The following is a 16820-nucleotide window of genomic DNA, read 5'->3' on the forward strand; positions in this document are numbered from 1 at the left end:
AAACACAATCCAGTGTGGCTACATTAACTCTGCACATAAGAATGGGCCAAAATATCGTCCACAGCAAAGTAAAAGACTCAGTTCCAGCCATTGCGAATACTTATTGGAGGTCGTTACCACCCAGGGTGGCACACACACTTAATAGGTATAGGGGGCAATTACTTCTCACACAGGCCCAGGTTGATTTTTCCCTTGAATAAAACTATTAATGAAAAACTTCAATTTGTGCTTATTCAGGTTATCCTTGTCTGGTATTAAAAGTTGTGATGATCTGTAAAAAGCAAGTGTCACAAACACAGGAAAAATCTGTAAGGTGTAAATATTTTTTATAGCACCAAACAGTTGGTGTCATACCTAAAAGCAATATTTGGGTCATTTTTGAGTGAATGTGGGTAAAGATAAGCACAAAGGGTTTCATGTGTTTTCAGTTGATTTAAATAAAGCTGAGAAATAAATGACTAAACAAATGTTTCAGATTTAATCATAACCCTGCACAAGATCAGTTTGTGATTAAATGTCTCTGTTATATAATGGATGCAAAATGTGGCGTCTCTTTTCAATTTGTTTTGACATTTGGACATAGTTTCCAATATTGATTTATTTGTAGTTTTTTTTTTACAGTGTTAGGTTTTCTTTTTATTTGCTTTAATTGGTCCTTGAAAGTATCGGCTGTGGCCAAACAGAATGTGAAAAAGCAGAAAATCAATCGCAGCCAAACATTTTTCTTTTTGCAGTCATGTTCCATCTGACCTCGCTCTGATCAAATTTTCACACAGACACTGACATCTGTTTGCTCTGGAGAAAAGCCTCACGTCTCTCTTCTTATTAGGAAAAAGACTTTGGAGCTTCAGTTGTTCTAACTTTTTCACCTAAATCGAATTCAGGCATAGAAATAGAAAGTTCTAAAATCAGGAATTATAAAACGAGCTCCCTGCAGAGCGTTATCCATCATCCAGCTGAGTTTTCCTCGAGATACACTTTAAGAGTTTATTTTATTCATCCATTTACCATCATGCCTTGGGGTTTTGTGGTCACACAGACTTGTGAATGTATGTGTTTGTGTTTGAGACCACGTCTGTAACTCCTTTATTCTGGCACATTAATCCTTAACAACAATATGCCTCTGGAGTTGGATCGAGGCTGGAGAGTTTCATAGCCACTATCAATGTCTGAGTATACACATTTCCATTAATACATTAAGATCTTCATATGTGCTGTGGTATAACTGGTGCACATTGTAAATGCGGTGTGTACAACACAAAATTTAAAAAGCAACCATGCCACTATAATTGAGAAATATTAACACCGTAGGAGCAGAAGAAAGTTAAAAAACAAATATTTATGCATGAAAGGGAGATGGGAAAAACATTGAGGCGGCAAGGAGGAGGATTACTGAAGGTTACTGAGTTATGGGGTCAACCATCCAAACAAGAGAGGTGAAGAAGAGAGTAGAGGGCAGCGAACTGTAACTGAAAGATGGCTGCAAGAGTGAAAGGGAAAGCTTTAGTGAGATCTGCTGTGATTAGGAGTAGGAGTAGGGTGTGTCCTGCACAAAGGCCAAGGCTGTTTTATTCGTATAGCACCATCCAATCCACTTAGTGTAGAAATACTGAAAATTAAAAAGGAAAAACGTAAATGTTAATAGTGGGACACCACTTGGTGTTGCAATAGAGCGGAGGGCCCGTATACAAATGTTTTTAGTCTTTGGTGTAGCTGTCAGGGGTTCATATTCTGACTTCAGGACCTTTTCTGCATTATTGCCTTGCAGCAAGAAGGTCCTGGGTTCGAATCCTGACCTAATTCCTGCACGGGGTGTGCATGCATGGGTTCTCTCTGCGTACTCAGGCTTCCTCCCAAGGTCCAAAAACATGACTGTTAATCGGTGTCATTCAGTTCTCACGCTTCACTAATCTGGAACAAACTGCAAAAATGCTCATTCCCTAAGTTCTTTTAAATCAAGGCTAAAAACCCATATTGTTTAGAGTTCCTTTTTTTGTTCTATTTAAACTATGAATTGAAACTTTACTAATATCAGCCTGTAGTCCAACTTTTCTTTACTTTCCTTTGTCATGCTACTGCAATGTACTTTCCATTGTCTTCTTGCTGAAATGTGCTATATAAACAAACTCTTCTTGTCTGTAAAATAGCCCTTATGTACACCTATCTCTAGGGTTTACAGAGAATGGTCCGAAAAAGAGAAAATATCCAGTGAGCGGCAGTTCTGTGGGCGCAAATGCCTTGTTGATGTCAGAGGTCAGAGGAGAATGGCCAAACTGGCTCGAGCTGATAAAAAGGCAACAGTAACTCAAATAACCACTCGTTACAACCAAGGCATACAGAAGAGCATCTCTGAACGCACAACACGTCAAACCTTGAGGCAGATGGGCTACAGCAGCAGAAGACCACACCAGTGCCACTCCTGTCAGCTAAGAACAGGAAACTGAGGCTACAATTCGCACAGGTTCACCAAAATTGGACAATAGAAGATTGAAAAAACGTTGCGTGGTCTGATGAGTCTCGATTTCTGCTGCAACATTCAGACGGTAGGGTCAGAATTTGGCGTCAACAACATGAAAGCATGGATCCATCCTGCCTTGTATCAACGGTTCAGGCTGGTGGAGGTGGTGTAATGGTGTGGGGGATATTTTCTTGGCACACTTTGGGCCCCTTAGTACCAATTGAGCATCGTGTCAACGCCACAGCCTACCTGAGTATTGTTGCTGACCATGTCCATCCCTTTATGACCACAGTGTACCCATCTTCTGATGGTTACTTCCAGCAGGATGACGCGCCATGTCATAAAGCACGAATCATCTCACACGGGTTTCTTGAACATGACAATGAGTTCACTGTAGTCAAATGGCCTCCACAGTCACCAGATCTCAATCCAATAGAGCATCTTTGGGATGTGGTGGAACGGGAGATTCGCATCATGGATGCAGCCGACAAATCTGCAGCATCTGTGTGATGCTATCATGTCAATATGGACCAAACTCTCTGAGGAATGTTTCCAGTACCTTGTTGAATCTATGCCACGAAGGATTAAGGCAGTTCTGAAGGCAAAAGATGGTCCAACCCGGTACTAGCAAGGTGTACCTAATAAAGTGGCCGGTGAGTGTATGTGTGTGTGCATGGTTGTTTGTCCTTTGATGGACTTGCAATCTGTCCAGGAGGTACCCCAACTCTTGCCCAATGACTGCTGGAGATAGTCACCAGCAACCCCTACCCCACCCCCCGCTCTACCCCGTGACCCGTCAAGGACAAGCGAATATGGATGGATAGATGGTTAGCATTTTGCATGCTTAGCAGATGTGAACACAGAGAGATCTGGAAAATTTACAAAATCTTAACCTAACCCTAAAAACACATATTTTTCATTAATGTTTGTCATTTTTTTGCTATATTCCTACAGCACATCATCCTAGTTTTTGTGACACTCAGCACATTTGCCTTTTTTAATGTAAAATCATGAGCAGCAGCAAAACATGGTTTCTAAATGTTGCAAAAAGAACAAACTAGGAAAGACATTAAGTTAAATGGATGAGCTCAGTTTGGAGCCTGGCTATTGTAGTTTGAAATGATGGGCTTGAGTTAGCATTGCTTTATAAATCCCAAGGTTAAGAGCTGTTTATTGCATGAAAGAGGAAAGCTGAGGTAATGGTGGCTGAAGGTAGAAGGTGATGGCAAGAAGGCAAGGGTCTCCTGGAGGAGCAAGGAGGCCGGGGAGTGGACCAGATGGAGCGGGGGGAAAGGTTAAGAGGTGACAAGCTTGAAAACCATAATTTTAGCACCAGGGCAGATGACTAAGCAGTGTGAAAGAGAGGCTCTGCTTGAAGCACTGCTGCACTGATGAGTCTGTAAAAGACAGGCATGCAGGTTGATGTACAGGTCCTTCTCAAAATATTAGCATATTGTGATAAAGTTCATTATTTTCCATAATGTCATGATGAAAATTTAACATTCATATATTTTAGATTCATTGCACACTAACTGAAATATTTCAGGTCTTTTATTGTCTTAATACGGATGATTGTGGCATACAGCTCATGAAAACCCAAAATTCCTATCTCACAAAATTAGCATATTTCATCCGACCACTAAAAGAAAAGTGTTTTTAATACAAAAAACATCAACCTTCAAATAATCATGTACAGTTATGCACTCAATACTTGGTCGGGAATCCTTTTGCAGAAATGACTGCTTCAATGCGGCGTGGCATGGAGTCAATCAGCCTGTGGCACTGCTGAGGTCTTATGGAGGCCCAGGATGCTTCGATAGCGGCCTTTAGCTCATCCAGAGTGTTGGGTCTTGAGTCTCTCAACGTTCTCTTCACAATATCCCACAGATTCTCTATGGGGTTCAGGTCAGGAGAGTTGGCAGGCCAATTGAGCACAGTGATACCATGGTCAGTAAACCATTTAACAGTGGTTTTGGCACTGTGAGCAGGTGCCAGTTCGTGCTGAAAAATGAAATCTTCATCTCCATAAAGCTTTTCAGCAGATGGAAGCATGAAGTGCTCCAAAATCTCCTGATAGCTAGCTGCATTGACCCTGCCCTTGATAAAACACAGTGGACCAACACCAGCAGCTGACACGGCACCCCAGACCATCACTGACTGTGGGTACTTGACACTGGACTTCTGGCATTTTGGCATTTCCTTCTCCCCAGTCTTCCTCCAGACTCTGGCACCTTGATTTCTGAATGACATGCAGAATTTGCTTTCATCCGAAAAAAGTACTTTGGACCACTGAGCAACAGTCCAGTGCTGCTTCTCTGTAGCCCAGGTCAGGCGCTTCTGCTGCTGTTTCTGGTTCAAAAGTGGCTTGACCTGGGGAATGCGGCACCTGTAGCCCATTTCCTGCACAAGCCTGTGCACGGTGGCTCTGGATGTTTCTACTCCAGACTCAGTCCACTGCTTCCGCAGGTCCCCCAAGGTCTGGAATCAGCCCTTCTCCACAATCTTCCTCAGGGTCCAGTCACCTCTTCTCGTTGTGCAGCGTTTTCTGCCACACTTTTTCCTTCCCACAGACTTCCCACTGAGGTGCCTTGATACAGCACTCTGGGAACAGCCTATTCGTTCAGAAATTTCTTTCTGTGTCTTACCCTCTTGCTTGAGGGTGTCAATAGTGGCCTTCTGGACAGCAGTCAGGTCGGCAGTCTTACCCATGATTGGGGTTTTGAGTGATGAACCAGGCTGGGAGTTTTAAAGGCCTCAGGAATCTTTTGCAGGTGTTTAGAGTTAACTCGTTGATTCAGATGATTAGGTTCATAGCTCGTTTAGAGACCCTTTTAATGATATGCTAATTTTGTGAGATAGGAATTTTGGGTTTTCATGAGCTGTATGCCAAAATCATCCGTATTAAGACAATAAAAGACCTGAAATATTTCAGTTAGTGTGCAATGAATCTAAAATATATGAATGTTAAATTTTCATCATGACATTATGGAAAATAATGAACTTTATCACAATATGCTAATATTTTGAGAAGGACCTGTAGTAAGTGGGAGTTGAGGAAAAACCATGTTTGTCTGAACAGAGATACATTCAGGAAACACACACAATAGAAAATGCCTCTTTTTTGTCTGCCTCTCGTTTTCTTTCTTCCAGATACCGAACAGATGCTTCAGACCTGTCAGATAAATAAGACGTGGTGCGCAGCTGGAACATCTGTCCAATGTCTCTTGATTTATTTCAGGATTCCATTTAGATGGGTGCAATAGCAGATCCAGCATATGTACAGCTTTACAGTTTAAACGTTTATACGTGTAAGAAAACATCTTTTAAAAAGGCTTAATGAGAATCATTTGAAGCATGGAGTAAAACTCACAATGTGACATTAAACTGATCAAAGGCAACAAGTGAGAAAATTAAAGTCTATTTTTTCTGAATGTGCTCATAATTTTATGTTTGTAGATGGTTTACATAATTATGTTACATTTTAACCTACCAACGCTGTTCCTGGGGCTATTTCCCTGCTGGTTTTAAATGTCGTACAGTTTAGGTGTGTTAGAACTGTCAGACAACAAACCTGCAGCTGCAAAGCATCCACAAAAGCAACCTTTATGGTTTTGGTTGAGAGGTTTAGTAAATTTTAATCTAAAACTGACCTCAGCATGTGTTTTGTAAATAAGTTGTTGAATTTTTGCACAACTGTCATTTTATTCTTTTCAAGGAAAGAGGACAGAAAATTTACTTTTTTGACACAATGCAGGACAACAAAAATACATCAGCTGTATAAATAAGACAAAACATCTGCCCATTTTTCTGTTTTCTCCATGATTTGCTGTGAGCCTTTGGATTGCAACAAACTGAAAGAGGAGGCCCCTGAACCATCAGGGGCCTCCTGTAAATACTGGAATTTTAACACAGACCATAGATCTAAAATGTTTAGAGTTGTTGTTTCTATTGGTTATATTATTTAACTTAACCCTAACCCTAATAACGGTTTCAGCATAGATAAAGTTAAAGATATGTTTGTTCACGAATACATCTCAGCATATAACCAATTATCCATGATTGCTTTTAAGCTCAGCCAGTTAAAAATGACCTCCTTTCCCAGATTCCAACAGATCTGGATTGAAACGTGTGGTATTAGTGGTGGTGATGGTCTTAACAGGAAGAGGGGCCCCAAATCAAATTCTGCTTGAGGCAACCTTGAGCCAGCCCTGCCTCAGAGGCTGGGAAAAATAAAACCCTGACCTTATACAGGACTTGCATCCCTCAGGTGTCACATCTTTACCACTTTGTTTTTATCAGATGGAATATTTTCCGTCTTATTGGCTGTAAATCAGACGAGGTTTGGGAGCTCGATATGTGCTCTGAATGACTGCCGGTGGTTTCAAGGCTTCGACTGGTGGTGATTTTGGAGGCTTGTCAGACACCGAACCCTCGGCAGCTGTGGCAGCTTTCACACGCTTTTGACTCCAGCTCCGGAGTTATAAAACGCTCCAGATGAAGCTGGAATTGATTTCCCCGTATGACGTTAAGAGCAGGGCCGCTGCTTGGCTGAATGGCTCTTCACTGTGATAGCTGTCCCTCATGACCTCTGCCTGCAATGGCTATGTGAAATTGTGATATTTTATAAGTGGCCAAGGGGGCTTTGTACAGACAACTATCAAAGGGCTGAGATTATCCATGACACGCAGATGTGTATGAGTGTTTTTTTTTTATCCAGCCGTCACTTTGAAACATGCGTTTATAGCTTCATGATGTTATTTGCTGTCTCGTAGCATCTGATAGCGATGGACTCTGTCTCAAGTGGGGCTTTTTTATCATTGGGTTGTTTTGTTCCCCCCACTTTGATAGACTGAGAGGCATTGACACATGGATTCAAGACACACTGGAACAAACAGAAGCTCACAGTGCTTTAATCTAAAATTGGCTTGTCATGGGCTTTATGAGTTTTACAAAGACAATAAAGCTGCTGTCTATTCTGGACTAAAGTGATGTCCCCCTTCTGTCATGTGGAGACGCAACAAAAGCATTTCATCTTTTCTCCGCAGGTGGAGTCTCCACTGGCCGTGGACGCGGTGCTGGGGGAGGCGTCGTTCTCCGTCACAGATGACAAGGTTTCCATCACAGAGCTGCGAGTTCACGCCGTGTCGGGCCTGACCCTGTCCCTGCAGCCCAGCCCCGGCAACAGCCACACCATGGTGGCCAAGGCGTCCGGCGCCCAGACCCTCACCAGTCTCAAACAGGTACAGCAGGAATTATCAGCCTGAAAGTAACAGTAACAACATGTGTAACCTATGTCATTTATCATGATGAGAGCAATGAAATGTTATTTTATAATACTTCCTACATATTTAAAAAATCAGCATGTCCTAAAAATGTCTTTCAGTCAGCCTCAGGAAAATGGAAAGCATGAGCGCCTCACTGTAAATCAGAAAGCCATTCAGTTAAACCCTGACTGGTTTGACATTTAAAGAAATGCATGTCTGTATACTCTGTACATGTTTAAAGTGATGCCTGCACATCATAACCGCGATAGTCTAAAAGGAAACATTATCAAGATTTAATGCAATCCCCTGTGAGAGAAAGAGAAACGGCTTTAACATATACAGTACTGCGAAAAAGTATTTGCATCCTTACAGTTTTTGCTTTTTTGTCACTCTAAAATGTTTAAGCTCACCAAACAAATTTTAATACCAGACAAAGAAAAGCCAGAGTAAATGCAAAAAGCAGTTTTCAAATGGGGAAATAAAAACTATCTGAACAAACCTGGCCTGATATGAAAAGGTAATGTGATTAGCAACAAAAACCTGATAGACAGAAGTTATTTATTTGTGTGACTGACAGGTTAACCAAAGGGAATAAGACCTGACCTGAAATAGAATTACTATAAACATAAATAACCACAAAATCATTAAAAGGATTCAAACGCGTTAAAGTTTAGAATGTGACTGATGCTTTGCTGTGTTCTCAACAGTCTCAACTGATCCCAGTTGCTTTCTTTATTAGCTTGAAAGATGTTTCGATTCTGGTGTAAACTCACTTTTCTCATGATAGAAGAAGAGCCAGTAGCTTTCTAGTCCAGTGTTTGGCCACGGTTGATACTCTGGAGTTGTTTGGCTGCACAGGGAGTGTCTTCCTGGTGAATAGGGAACAGCTGCATGGCTGCAGGAAGAACCTTGGTCAGTGAGAGGTTTTTGGACAGTTTAAGGCATGTCTTCTCCCTGGAGAAATCCCGGGAACAGAGATGCTGCAACCATCAGTGCCACATCATCAAGGATGATTTTTATCAATATATGGATGACTGGGAAAAACATTTAAATTTTGTCTATTTAGGCATTTGTTAAATTGCTTTTTGTGAAATTGTGATACAAATTTCTAAAATATGCATATATATTTTCAACAAATTCTACAAATCCTTGTGTAGGAGTTTGTATGAATTATGAAGCAAATTGTATAAAAACTGTTAACAGACCAGTCACTAATAACAAAATACAGAATCCTTCAGGATTAAAGCTTGAGGTGCTTTTCTAACATTGCATTTCCTTATTTATTACATCTAAGTGGTGAAATAAATTTGACCAAAGCTCACGTCATCAGGTAGTCCTTGGTTTCTCTTTTAAGCAGTAAAGTTTTTTTAACGTGCTGTCTGTTCGGGAGCGGTCTGCATTGTCATGGAGGGTGCCAGATAAAAGCTGCTGCAGTGTACTAATAAGTCTCTATTCTGTTCCTTTATAACAAATTTAATATTAACTGAGCCTGGAGAAAAACACTCCTATGCAAAGACGTAGAGATGTGGATCTCTGGGAAGGATTAATTGGGATCCCTACGTCACCCAGAATACAACCTGAGCATGTGTTCACCTCAGTGCTGTTCCTGTTCTGCCCTTTCACTGCCCCCCCCTCTCAAACACTGCTAAAAATGCAACAACATCCACACTGAGCATGAGTGAGAGAGAGCAAGGCATTAAATCCCAATTTTTCCTGCTTTCCGCTTCTTGGCCACCTTGAAATTTAATTATTGTAATGTATTGTCCTAAGTGCTCTCCAAGGCCAGGCCATAAAAGGCAGCCAATTCCTCCGGCGGCACATCTCTCGCTGGGCTGCGGGCTGGAGCTATTTCAAGCTATTTGACTCTGTTTCACTGGAAAACTCTCTAAATGTCCTTTATTACTGTAGAAATGAATGAAACACATAAACCCCGATAGGAAAACTTTTACAATAATACAATTTTGCAATATTCTCCATCATTTAATACCTAAAATTATTTGGTTTACTGCAAATCATCTCTGCTCTGTTCTGATCTACTCACTTAAATAACAGAATCTGAGTAGTTTATTCACACTGTAAAATGGCGCAAATACTCGCACTGCTCATGCATGTTTTATAACGCAAGCTGTTCAGTTTAGGCATGCAATAAGAGGAACCTGATCACATTATCTTATAGAAGTGCATATATTAGATGTATTTATAGAAACTAATGGTTTAGATTTAGTGAATTATTTATAACAAGAGCTGTGTTATTACAGTCTGCCTGAGATGACAGAGATTTGCCTTTTTAGTGCCATCGAACCTGAAGCAAAGCTTTTTTTCTTCCTCTGTACAAAGTGGGTGTAAATTTGTTCGGCACTGTTGAAAACCGTGGAAACGAAATCCTCCCTCTCGTCATCTGTCCTAATGGCTGGTAGCTGACGTCTAAGCAAACCGTTAACAGCGGAGACTGTCAAACGCTGCCTGATTACAGGGATGCTGGTAGGGCTCAGTCTGTGGCAGATGAATGCAGTCAGGTAACCGCCACGCAAAATCTAAGACATTTTTATCCAGTCTCTCTCCAGGGTGAGTACAGACAGAGAAGACAAAATGAGAATATTTCGCTCGGCAAACACAGGGAGACAGACTCAGCATTTGATACACGTACTGATGCTGTATCTTTGTTGGCACCTCCTCGTCCACTAGCACATCCACAGTCAAGCTTGAAGGTGGCCTGCTATGGTGCATGTTAAGGCTGTAAGGCTGAACATGAGGTTCTCCAACTGTTTGAAAAAATCTCCTGAGATTTAGGGAATGGAGCAAGCTCAGACTGTCGACCATTAAAGTGAACTGAAAGTTCTGGGAAGGGTTCATAGCTTGTTTTCTGATTTATCAGCCTTGAACAAAACATCAGAATTTTACCGTTCTTTGTATGGTAACGTAAAAGTACACCGAGTTGATGGCAGCTTGCTTTAGGAAAGAAACAGCTAAATGATGAGGTCAGAGCCAGTAGTACCATCTAGGGTATGATCCATCCATCCGTCAGTCCGTCCGTCCTCCCTCCCTCCCTCCCTCTTCATGTTTTTGGCAATCGGGTCGAAGAGGTAACAGTATGGGGGGTAAAGAAAAACATCCACCTCTCCAGCTTCTCCTGTGGGATTCTAAAGTTTTGCCATGCCAGAATGGATATATAGTCAAGGGAGTTTTGGGTCTACTCTTGGGTCTCTTCCCAGGTGGACTGACATGGAAAACCTCCAAACGCAGATATCTTAAGACATGTCCTGCTTAGATGCATTAACCTCCTCAACTGATTAATTTGATGTTTAAGAGCAGCTGCTTTACGACAAAGTCCACCCAGAAAACGGAGCTCCAGAGCCCGGGCACCCTACATATGAAGATAATTTCAGTCACCTGTACCTGGAATGTTGTTCTTTCCATCTTGATCCACGTCTTGTGTCCATCATACTATCACTTAAAACACACCTGAGCCAGAGAGAGGATTCCTCCTGAAAAAAAATAAAACATTTCCAAAAGACAATCTTTCCTCTACCAGTAATGTATCAAGAACAGATTTTCTGTTTCTCTGGATCATCTCCGGCAGATTTAAACAAAAGCATGTACGCTAATGAGGAAATTATTTTTTGAGACAAGTATCCTGTATGAGCAGTATCTTTGGCGTAGTAGATGATGTTGCTACTCTGTATCAACTACAAGTTAATGGAGCAAACAACATCCAATCTGGTTAAAACTGTTCAGTTCAATTCTGCTTAGCTTCAGAATTAAAGAGCCATGACTTGTACACAACATTTGTTATGCAGTAATCTTTGCAAACCTGCTGCTGTAGCTCTGTTACCTCTTAAAGAAAGAAACCACTGGGAGAGATGCCACTGGATCATTTTGTGTTAGTTCATCCTTCAGAAGAACAAGTTCTATATTCAGCTCACACAGATTAAAACTAAATTAATTCATCCTCAGAGATCACCACCTAAAACATTCATAGCCAAATTCAAAGACCTCTTACTAGTTCATTTAGCAGTTCTTAATAAGATAAGGGCTCATTAAATGTCACTGTGCATTTACAATTTGGGTGGGGTCATCTTATTTACATCTGTTTATTGTCCTGTATTTTGTGTTTACATGAGCTATTGTGGTCACCATTAAATGACAGCTGCTCTTAATCAAAAACATTTATTTTATTGTTGATTTTGACATGAAGCTCTGCTGGGTTATATCCTCTTCTGTTCTGGCACAGCATCAGATCACAAAATCACCATCTATGTAATTTAAGGATTAATGTATTCACTGTTAATATTTGGCTTTACAGCACCACCCACAATTATCTCCCCCTCCACAACCCTCCACCCCGCCACACACACACACACACACACACACACACCCAGGTTGAAAAGATGTACCTACTTAATTATTTCTCTGGCTTAGCTATGGCCGTGTTTAGCTGGTATGTAGTTATATTCTTGTAGATATTTCTTAACTAAAGATCAACACACATCTTATTTAAGTAAATGAAATGTTTGTCTTTCCCATTTTGGAGGGTGACCAAGAGCAATGACTCTGTGTTACACTATTTTTATACCACAAGAAAACAAAGTCATAGATTACTAATTTAAAGTTTTTAGACACTCTGAGAAGCTTAAAAAAAGCATACCTACAAGAGCCTGTAGTTGTTGAGGTTAAGGCGTATGGCTTGTGTTTTTAACTGTTTGTAACTGCCTGACTGCATGGTGCACACAGCAGATAAGATTCTGTCTGCAAACAAATTTCTGTAACTGTTTTCTGCAAGAAATCACTAATGTCCTCCAAAACGTCAGCTTGTGCACCCAGAAAAAGGTTGAAATGAAACCTTGCTAGGTTCATTTGCTTTGCTATTTTCAAAGTCCACAGAAGGAAACACAATTTATTTCAACTTGTCCATGTACAACAGAGGTTGTAGACCAATTTGCATAAACAATAATAAAGATGGATCGTAAAATTTGAAAAGTCTTATCTAGAGCTGGCACAAGTTCTTGTATAATGAAATTTCCTTAATTATAGAAAGGGATGAGAGTCAAAACCCTACCTTTGACCTTGATTTCAACTGTCAACTTCCTTGTCTCTTAAATCTGTCCGTTTTTTGTTTTATGATCAGTTATTAGAACTAGTCAGTCAGCAGATCAGACATCTTGATTACACAATCAGTGAGAGAGTGGTAAGTAAATGCTGCAGAGAAACTTTACATCCATATCAAATCCCGCTAACAATCATCAGATCATTTGGTAGTTTTGAAAGAATAAAAAGTTATTTTTGTTGAAAATATAAATTAATCTGTCCCTCTTTTTTCCCTGACAGGAGGCCAGTTTGTCTGTCTGGATGCTTTATAGTGACAACACAGCTGTCCCGCTGACTTACTTTGATCCCAAAGACTACAACCTCAATGCCTCCACCCTGGACGACAAAGTTGTGTCAGTATCCCAAGAGCCACAGCAACGATGGCCTGTGGTGGTAGCAGAAGGCGAGGGATCAGGCGAAATGGTGCGTGTAGAGATGACCATCTGTGAAGCCTGCCAGAAGACCAAACGCAAAAGCGTCATTGCATCTGCTGCAGTTTATGTCAAGGTTCGCTTTGGCCCGGAGGAAGACTCAGAGGAAGAGACAACTACAGAGAGCGAGATTGAGCTTGCATCTGTCACCAGGCGGACAATCATTGATCCGAACATCAGTGGAAAAATTTATGATACTTCTAACGAGCAGCCTGCCAGCGTTCCCATTGATTACACTAATTTTCCCACCATTAGCAACCAGGAGCAACCTACTGAGAGTGATGAAGAGGATGATTTTGTGCATTCACCACGCAACATGACAGATCTTGAGATCGGCATGTATGCTCTACTAGGCGTCTTCTGCTTGGCTATATTAGTGTTTCTTATCAACTGCATTGTATTTGTGCTCAAATACCGCCATAAGCGCATACCACCTGAGGGCCAGGCCAACATGGACCACTCCCACCACTGGGTGTTCCTGGGAAACGGCCAGCCGCTGAGGGCCCAGTGCGATCTGTCACCACAGCAGGTGGAAAGTCCCAGCAACCCTTTGGAGGGGGTACAGACTTGCTGCCACGGGGACCACCACAGTAGTGGCAGTTCCCAGACCAGTGTTCATAGCCAGGTCCATGGAAGGGGTGATGGCAGCTCTGGGGGTTCAACCAAGGATAACGGCGAGGAGGCCAGTTCACCCACCTCTAAACGCAAGAGAGTCAAGTTTACCACCTTCACCACCCTTCCCACAGAGGAGCTGCCCTACAACTCCATCCCCATAGCAGATGAAGAGGACATTCAGTGGGTTTGCCAGGATATGGGCTTTAAAGACCCAGAGGAACTCCATGATTACATGCGCAGAATAAAAGAAATAGCCTAAGATAGGAGGTGTATTGTGAAAGCGCTGCTCTCGACTTTCTAAAAAGACGGTTCCTTTCTATTTTTCTCTTTTTTCAAGTAAGTGAAATATTTTTCACAAACTTAAGGCCAACTGTTGTTCTGGTTAGGGTTTGTTCCATGTAGTTTGCACAGTGCTGTAATCTCATACACCCTCACGCAGAAGAGAATGCAAGAAGCCAAAGACTCGACCAGAGGATCTCAGTCACAAGAGACGTCTGTAAATCTTGGCTATAGGAAACATGTTTTACTCGGAAGCTGAGCCATGGAGACATATGAGAGCTGCTCCAGCTCCAGTTTTTCAGGATATTACTTTTACAATTTCCTGATATGGACAGGAGTAAAATAAGGGTTAGTGTGTTCTAGTGGCTCAGCAGGACTCTGCAGTACTGTACCTAGTCCAAACGAAGAGGCCTTTGATGAACAAATAACTGTCAAAGACTCTAATTGAACCTGTTTTAAAAATATTTTTGTTTTTGCCAAAGTAGAAAAAGCATTATTTTATTGGCAAAACCTTTATTGTCGGTGTAGCACATTCATGATTTGTACTCATCTTCATTACTTACATTTTCTACATTTCGTAGGTAGTTGAAAGCAGTGCCCTACTACAATTCCTGGTGTTCCTGACAAATCTAATGCCTTATAAAAACGGTCACAGTTCACTTATATCGGTGCAGACACCCTGTTTTCTCACTGTTAAGAGGCTTGAGACAGCTTAATAAAGCATTAAAGTAAAACACGACAGCTGTTCTCCAGCATGAAGAGACGAGCTTGGCATGAAAAGGTAACCTAAGGCAAAATCAGACAACTTTTTCCAAATTTGTAAATGTTTATAATGTACTTAAATACTTATTCATACATGTTAATAAACTTAATATGTTACCATGCTTTACATGCATGTCATGTCAGGCCTAGATACATACATACATACACACATTCCTCTTTGTATATAATTATGTCAAACTGGAGTTGCTTAAAATGTGAGAAGGTACTTTCTCCAAGGTGGAGAAATGGGAATCTGGTTGAACACTTGGAATCTTTATAGTCTTGTGGTGGGTCAAAAGTTGCCCCGACTGTAATACCGTGACACATGCAGATTTTTTACACTGGAATCTCAGTTGACTGTTCAATATGGGAATTTGCTATGCATCAGTTTTAACAGATCAATGTTGATGATTTATTTCCCTTCCTCAAGCTTTGCAAGTCTAGAGCTTCAGAGAATGTAGAAAATTTAGAAATGCACAAATTGAGCTGTGTTCGAATTGTCCACTTATTCATTCTCAAATCAGACATTTTGTACTGGTGCTCAAAATTTCAACTTTAATGTTCTCATCCATTAGCAATCATAATAATGTTTGCATACTAACTCAAATGCTTGTAACACTAGCAAGCTAAAATCTTATTAGAATTTTTAGACTTGTTAAAAATGGCCAAAGACACTCAATGTCTCGTGTATAATATGGATTTTAGAAAATATTCCTGTATGGGTTCTAAATGTTCTGGTCAAATATCAGTAGTAAAACATCAAGTAATGTTAGGATACTGATTAGCATTATCATGATAGCTAATATTACCACAATAATACTTATGTTAGCTTGCTTCAAATATTACCATTGTTGCGCTTAAATCAACAGAAAAGTATTAGGAACTTTAGACTCATTTGATATTCCCAGAATCTTTCCATCTCTCAGCTGTTGGAAAACGTTTGTCAGAGGGAAGGACATAAAAGGTTTTTCAGAAGTGCGTACTCAAACATTTTCAAGTAAAATTTCAGAATTGCACATGCATAACTGTTGGCATACACAGCAGCATAACCATTAAAGCTAACATTTGTGTGTTACTGTTAATATAACTATTCTTGTAATCTTAGCATGCCAACACCAAAATCCACAATGTGTTGATTTTCAGAATTATTGAAAATGGCCAAGCACGTTAATTGTTGCTTTTGTCATGACCAATAAAAGCCACAGGGTTTTAGAAATTATTTAAAAATTGGATAGTGTAACATAACTTTCAGCTTTTGTGAATTCTCAACAGTAATGTGCGTAACTGATTAAACATGCTGATTAATGAGCATTAAGGCTAAAATTGGCAATCTAATGCAAATGGTAGTACACTAGTAACTTAGCAAGCTAACCCGAACATCGACAAAGTATTGTGATTCATTAAAATGCCCAAAGATGTTCAGTGTCTTGAATAGTTACGCAATTATGTCCTCTTTAGTAGGAGCCATGGGCCTCCTGAAATAATTCAGAAAATGGATACAGAAACATCAACTAAACAGTTTTTTGTGAAATCACAACATTACCTTGTAAAAGTTATGTTATTAGGCCTGCTACTGTTAGCATTAAAGTTAACGTTAGCACTCAGCTGGTAATGTTAGCTTGCTTGTAACCTGAGCATGCTAACACTAACAGCTTGCCCGTTAAAGCTATTGTTTGCATTCTAATATTGACACAATAATACTAATGCTAGCATGCTCTCAATCTTATGCTAACACGTGCATAAACAAAGTCATGATTTTCGAGCACTAACATTTACTTTCAGGTCAAATTTCCCCAAAATTCCATGTTTTAACTTCTTAATAATTTTTCTCTTCCTCAATTAAGACAAAACAATGTTTGCCACATGCTATCATTAGCATGCTTATATTAGCACATTAACACTAATGTTTAGCACGCTCGATCGTGT

General features: G+C 40.5%; 1 protein-coding gene and 1 long non-coding RNA gene across 4 annotated transcripts in view; one reads left to right on the forward strand and one right to left on the reverse strand.

Annotated features, from left to right (window-relative positions):
- tmem132e (transmembrane protein 132E) overlaps window positions 1–15011 on the forward strand; it is a 656500-nt gene extending 641489 nt beyond the window's left edge. For all 3 annotated transcript variants that reach the window (XM_047378933.1, XM_047378930.1, XM_047378932.1), the window contains 2 exons: window positions 7504–7698; window positions 13048–15011. In XM_047378933.1, the coding sequence (XP_047234889.1) occupies window positions 7504–7698; window positions 13048–14112 (1260 nt within the window). In that variant the 3' untranslated portion in view covers window positions 14113–15011. The remainder of the gene's footprint in view (window positions 1–7503; window positions 7699–13047) is intronic.
- Window positions 7585–16820, reverse strand: part of LOC124876288 — a 49917-nt gene continuing 40681 nt past the window's right edge. Inside the window, exons 4-6 of the long non-coding RNA XR_007040261.1 lie at window positions 11119–11207; window positions 8496–8676; window positions 7585–7718 (exon numbers count right to left, since the gene is read on the reverse strand). This is a non-coding gene — a long non-coding RNA (uncharacterized LOC124876288). The remainder of the gene's footprint in view (window positions 7719–8495; window positions 8677–11118; window positions 11208–16820) is intronic.

Source organism: Girardinichthys multiradiatus, chromosome 11 (genome assembly GCF_021462225.1).
Source record: "Girardinichthys multiradiatus isolate DD_20200921_A chromosome 11, DD_fGirMul_XY1, whole genome shotgun sequence".
Taxonomy (NCBI): domain Eukaryota; kingdom Metazoa; phylum Chordata; class Actinopteri; order Cyprinodontiformes; family Goodeidae; genus Girardinichthys; species Girardinichthys multiradiatus.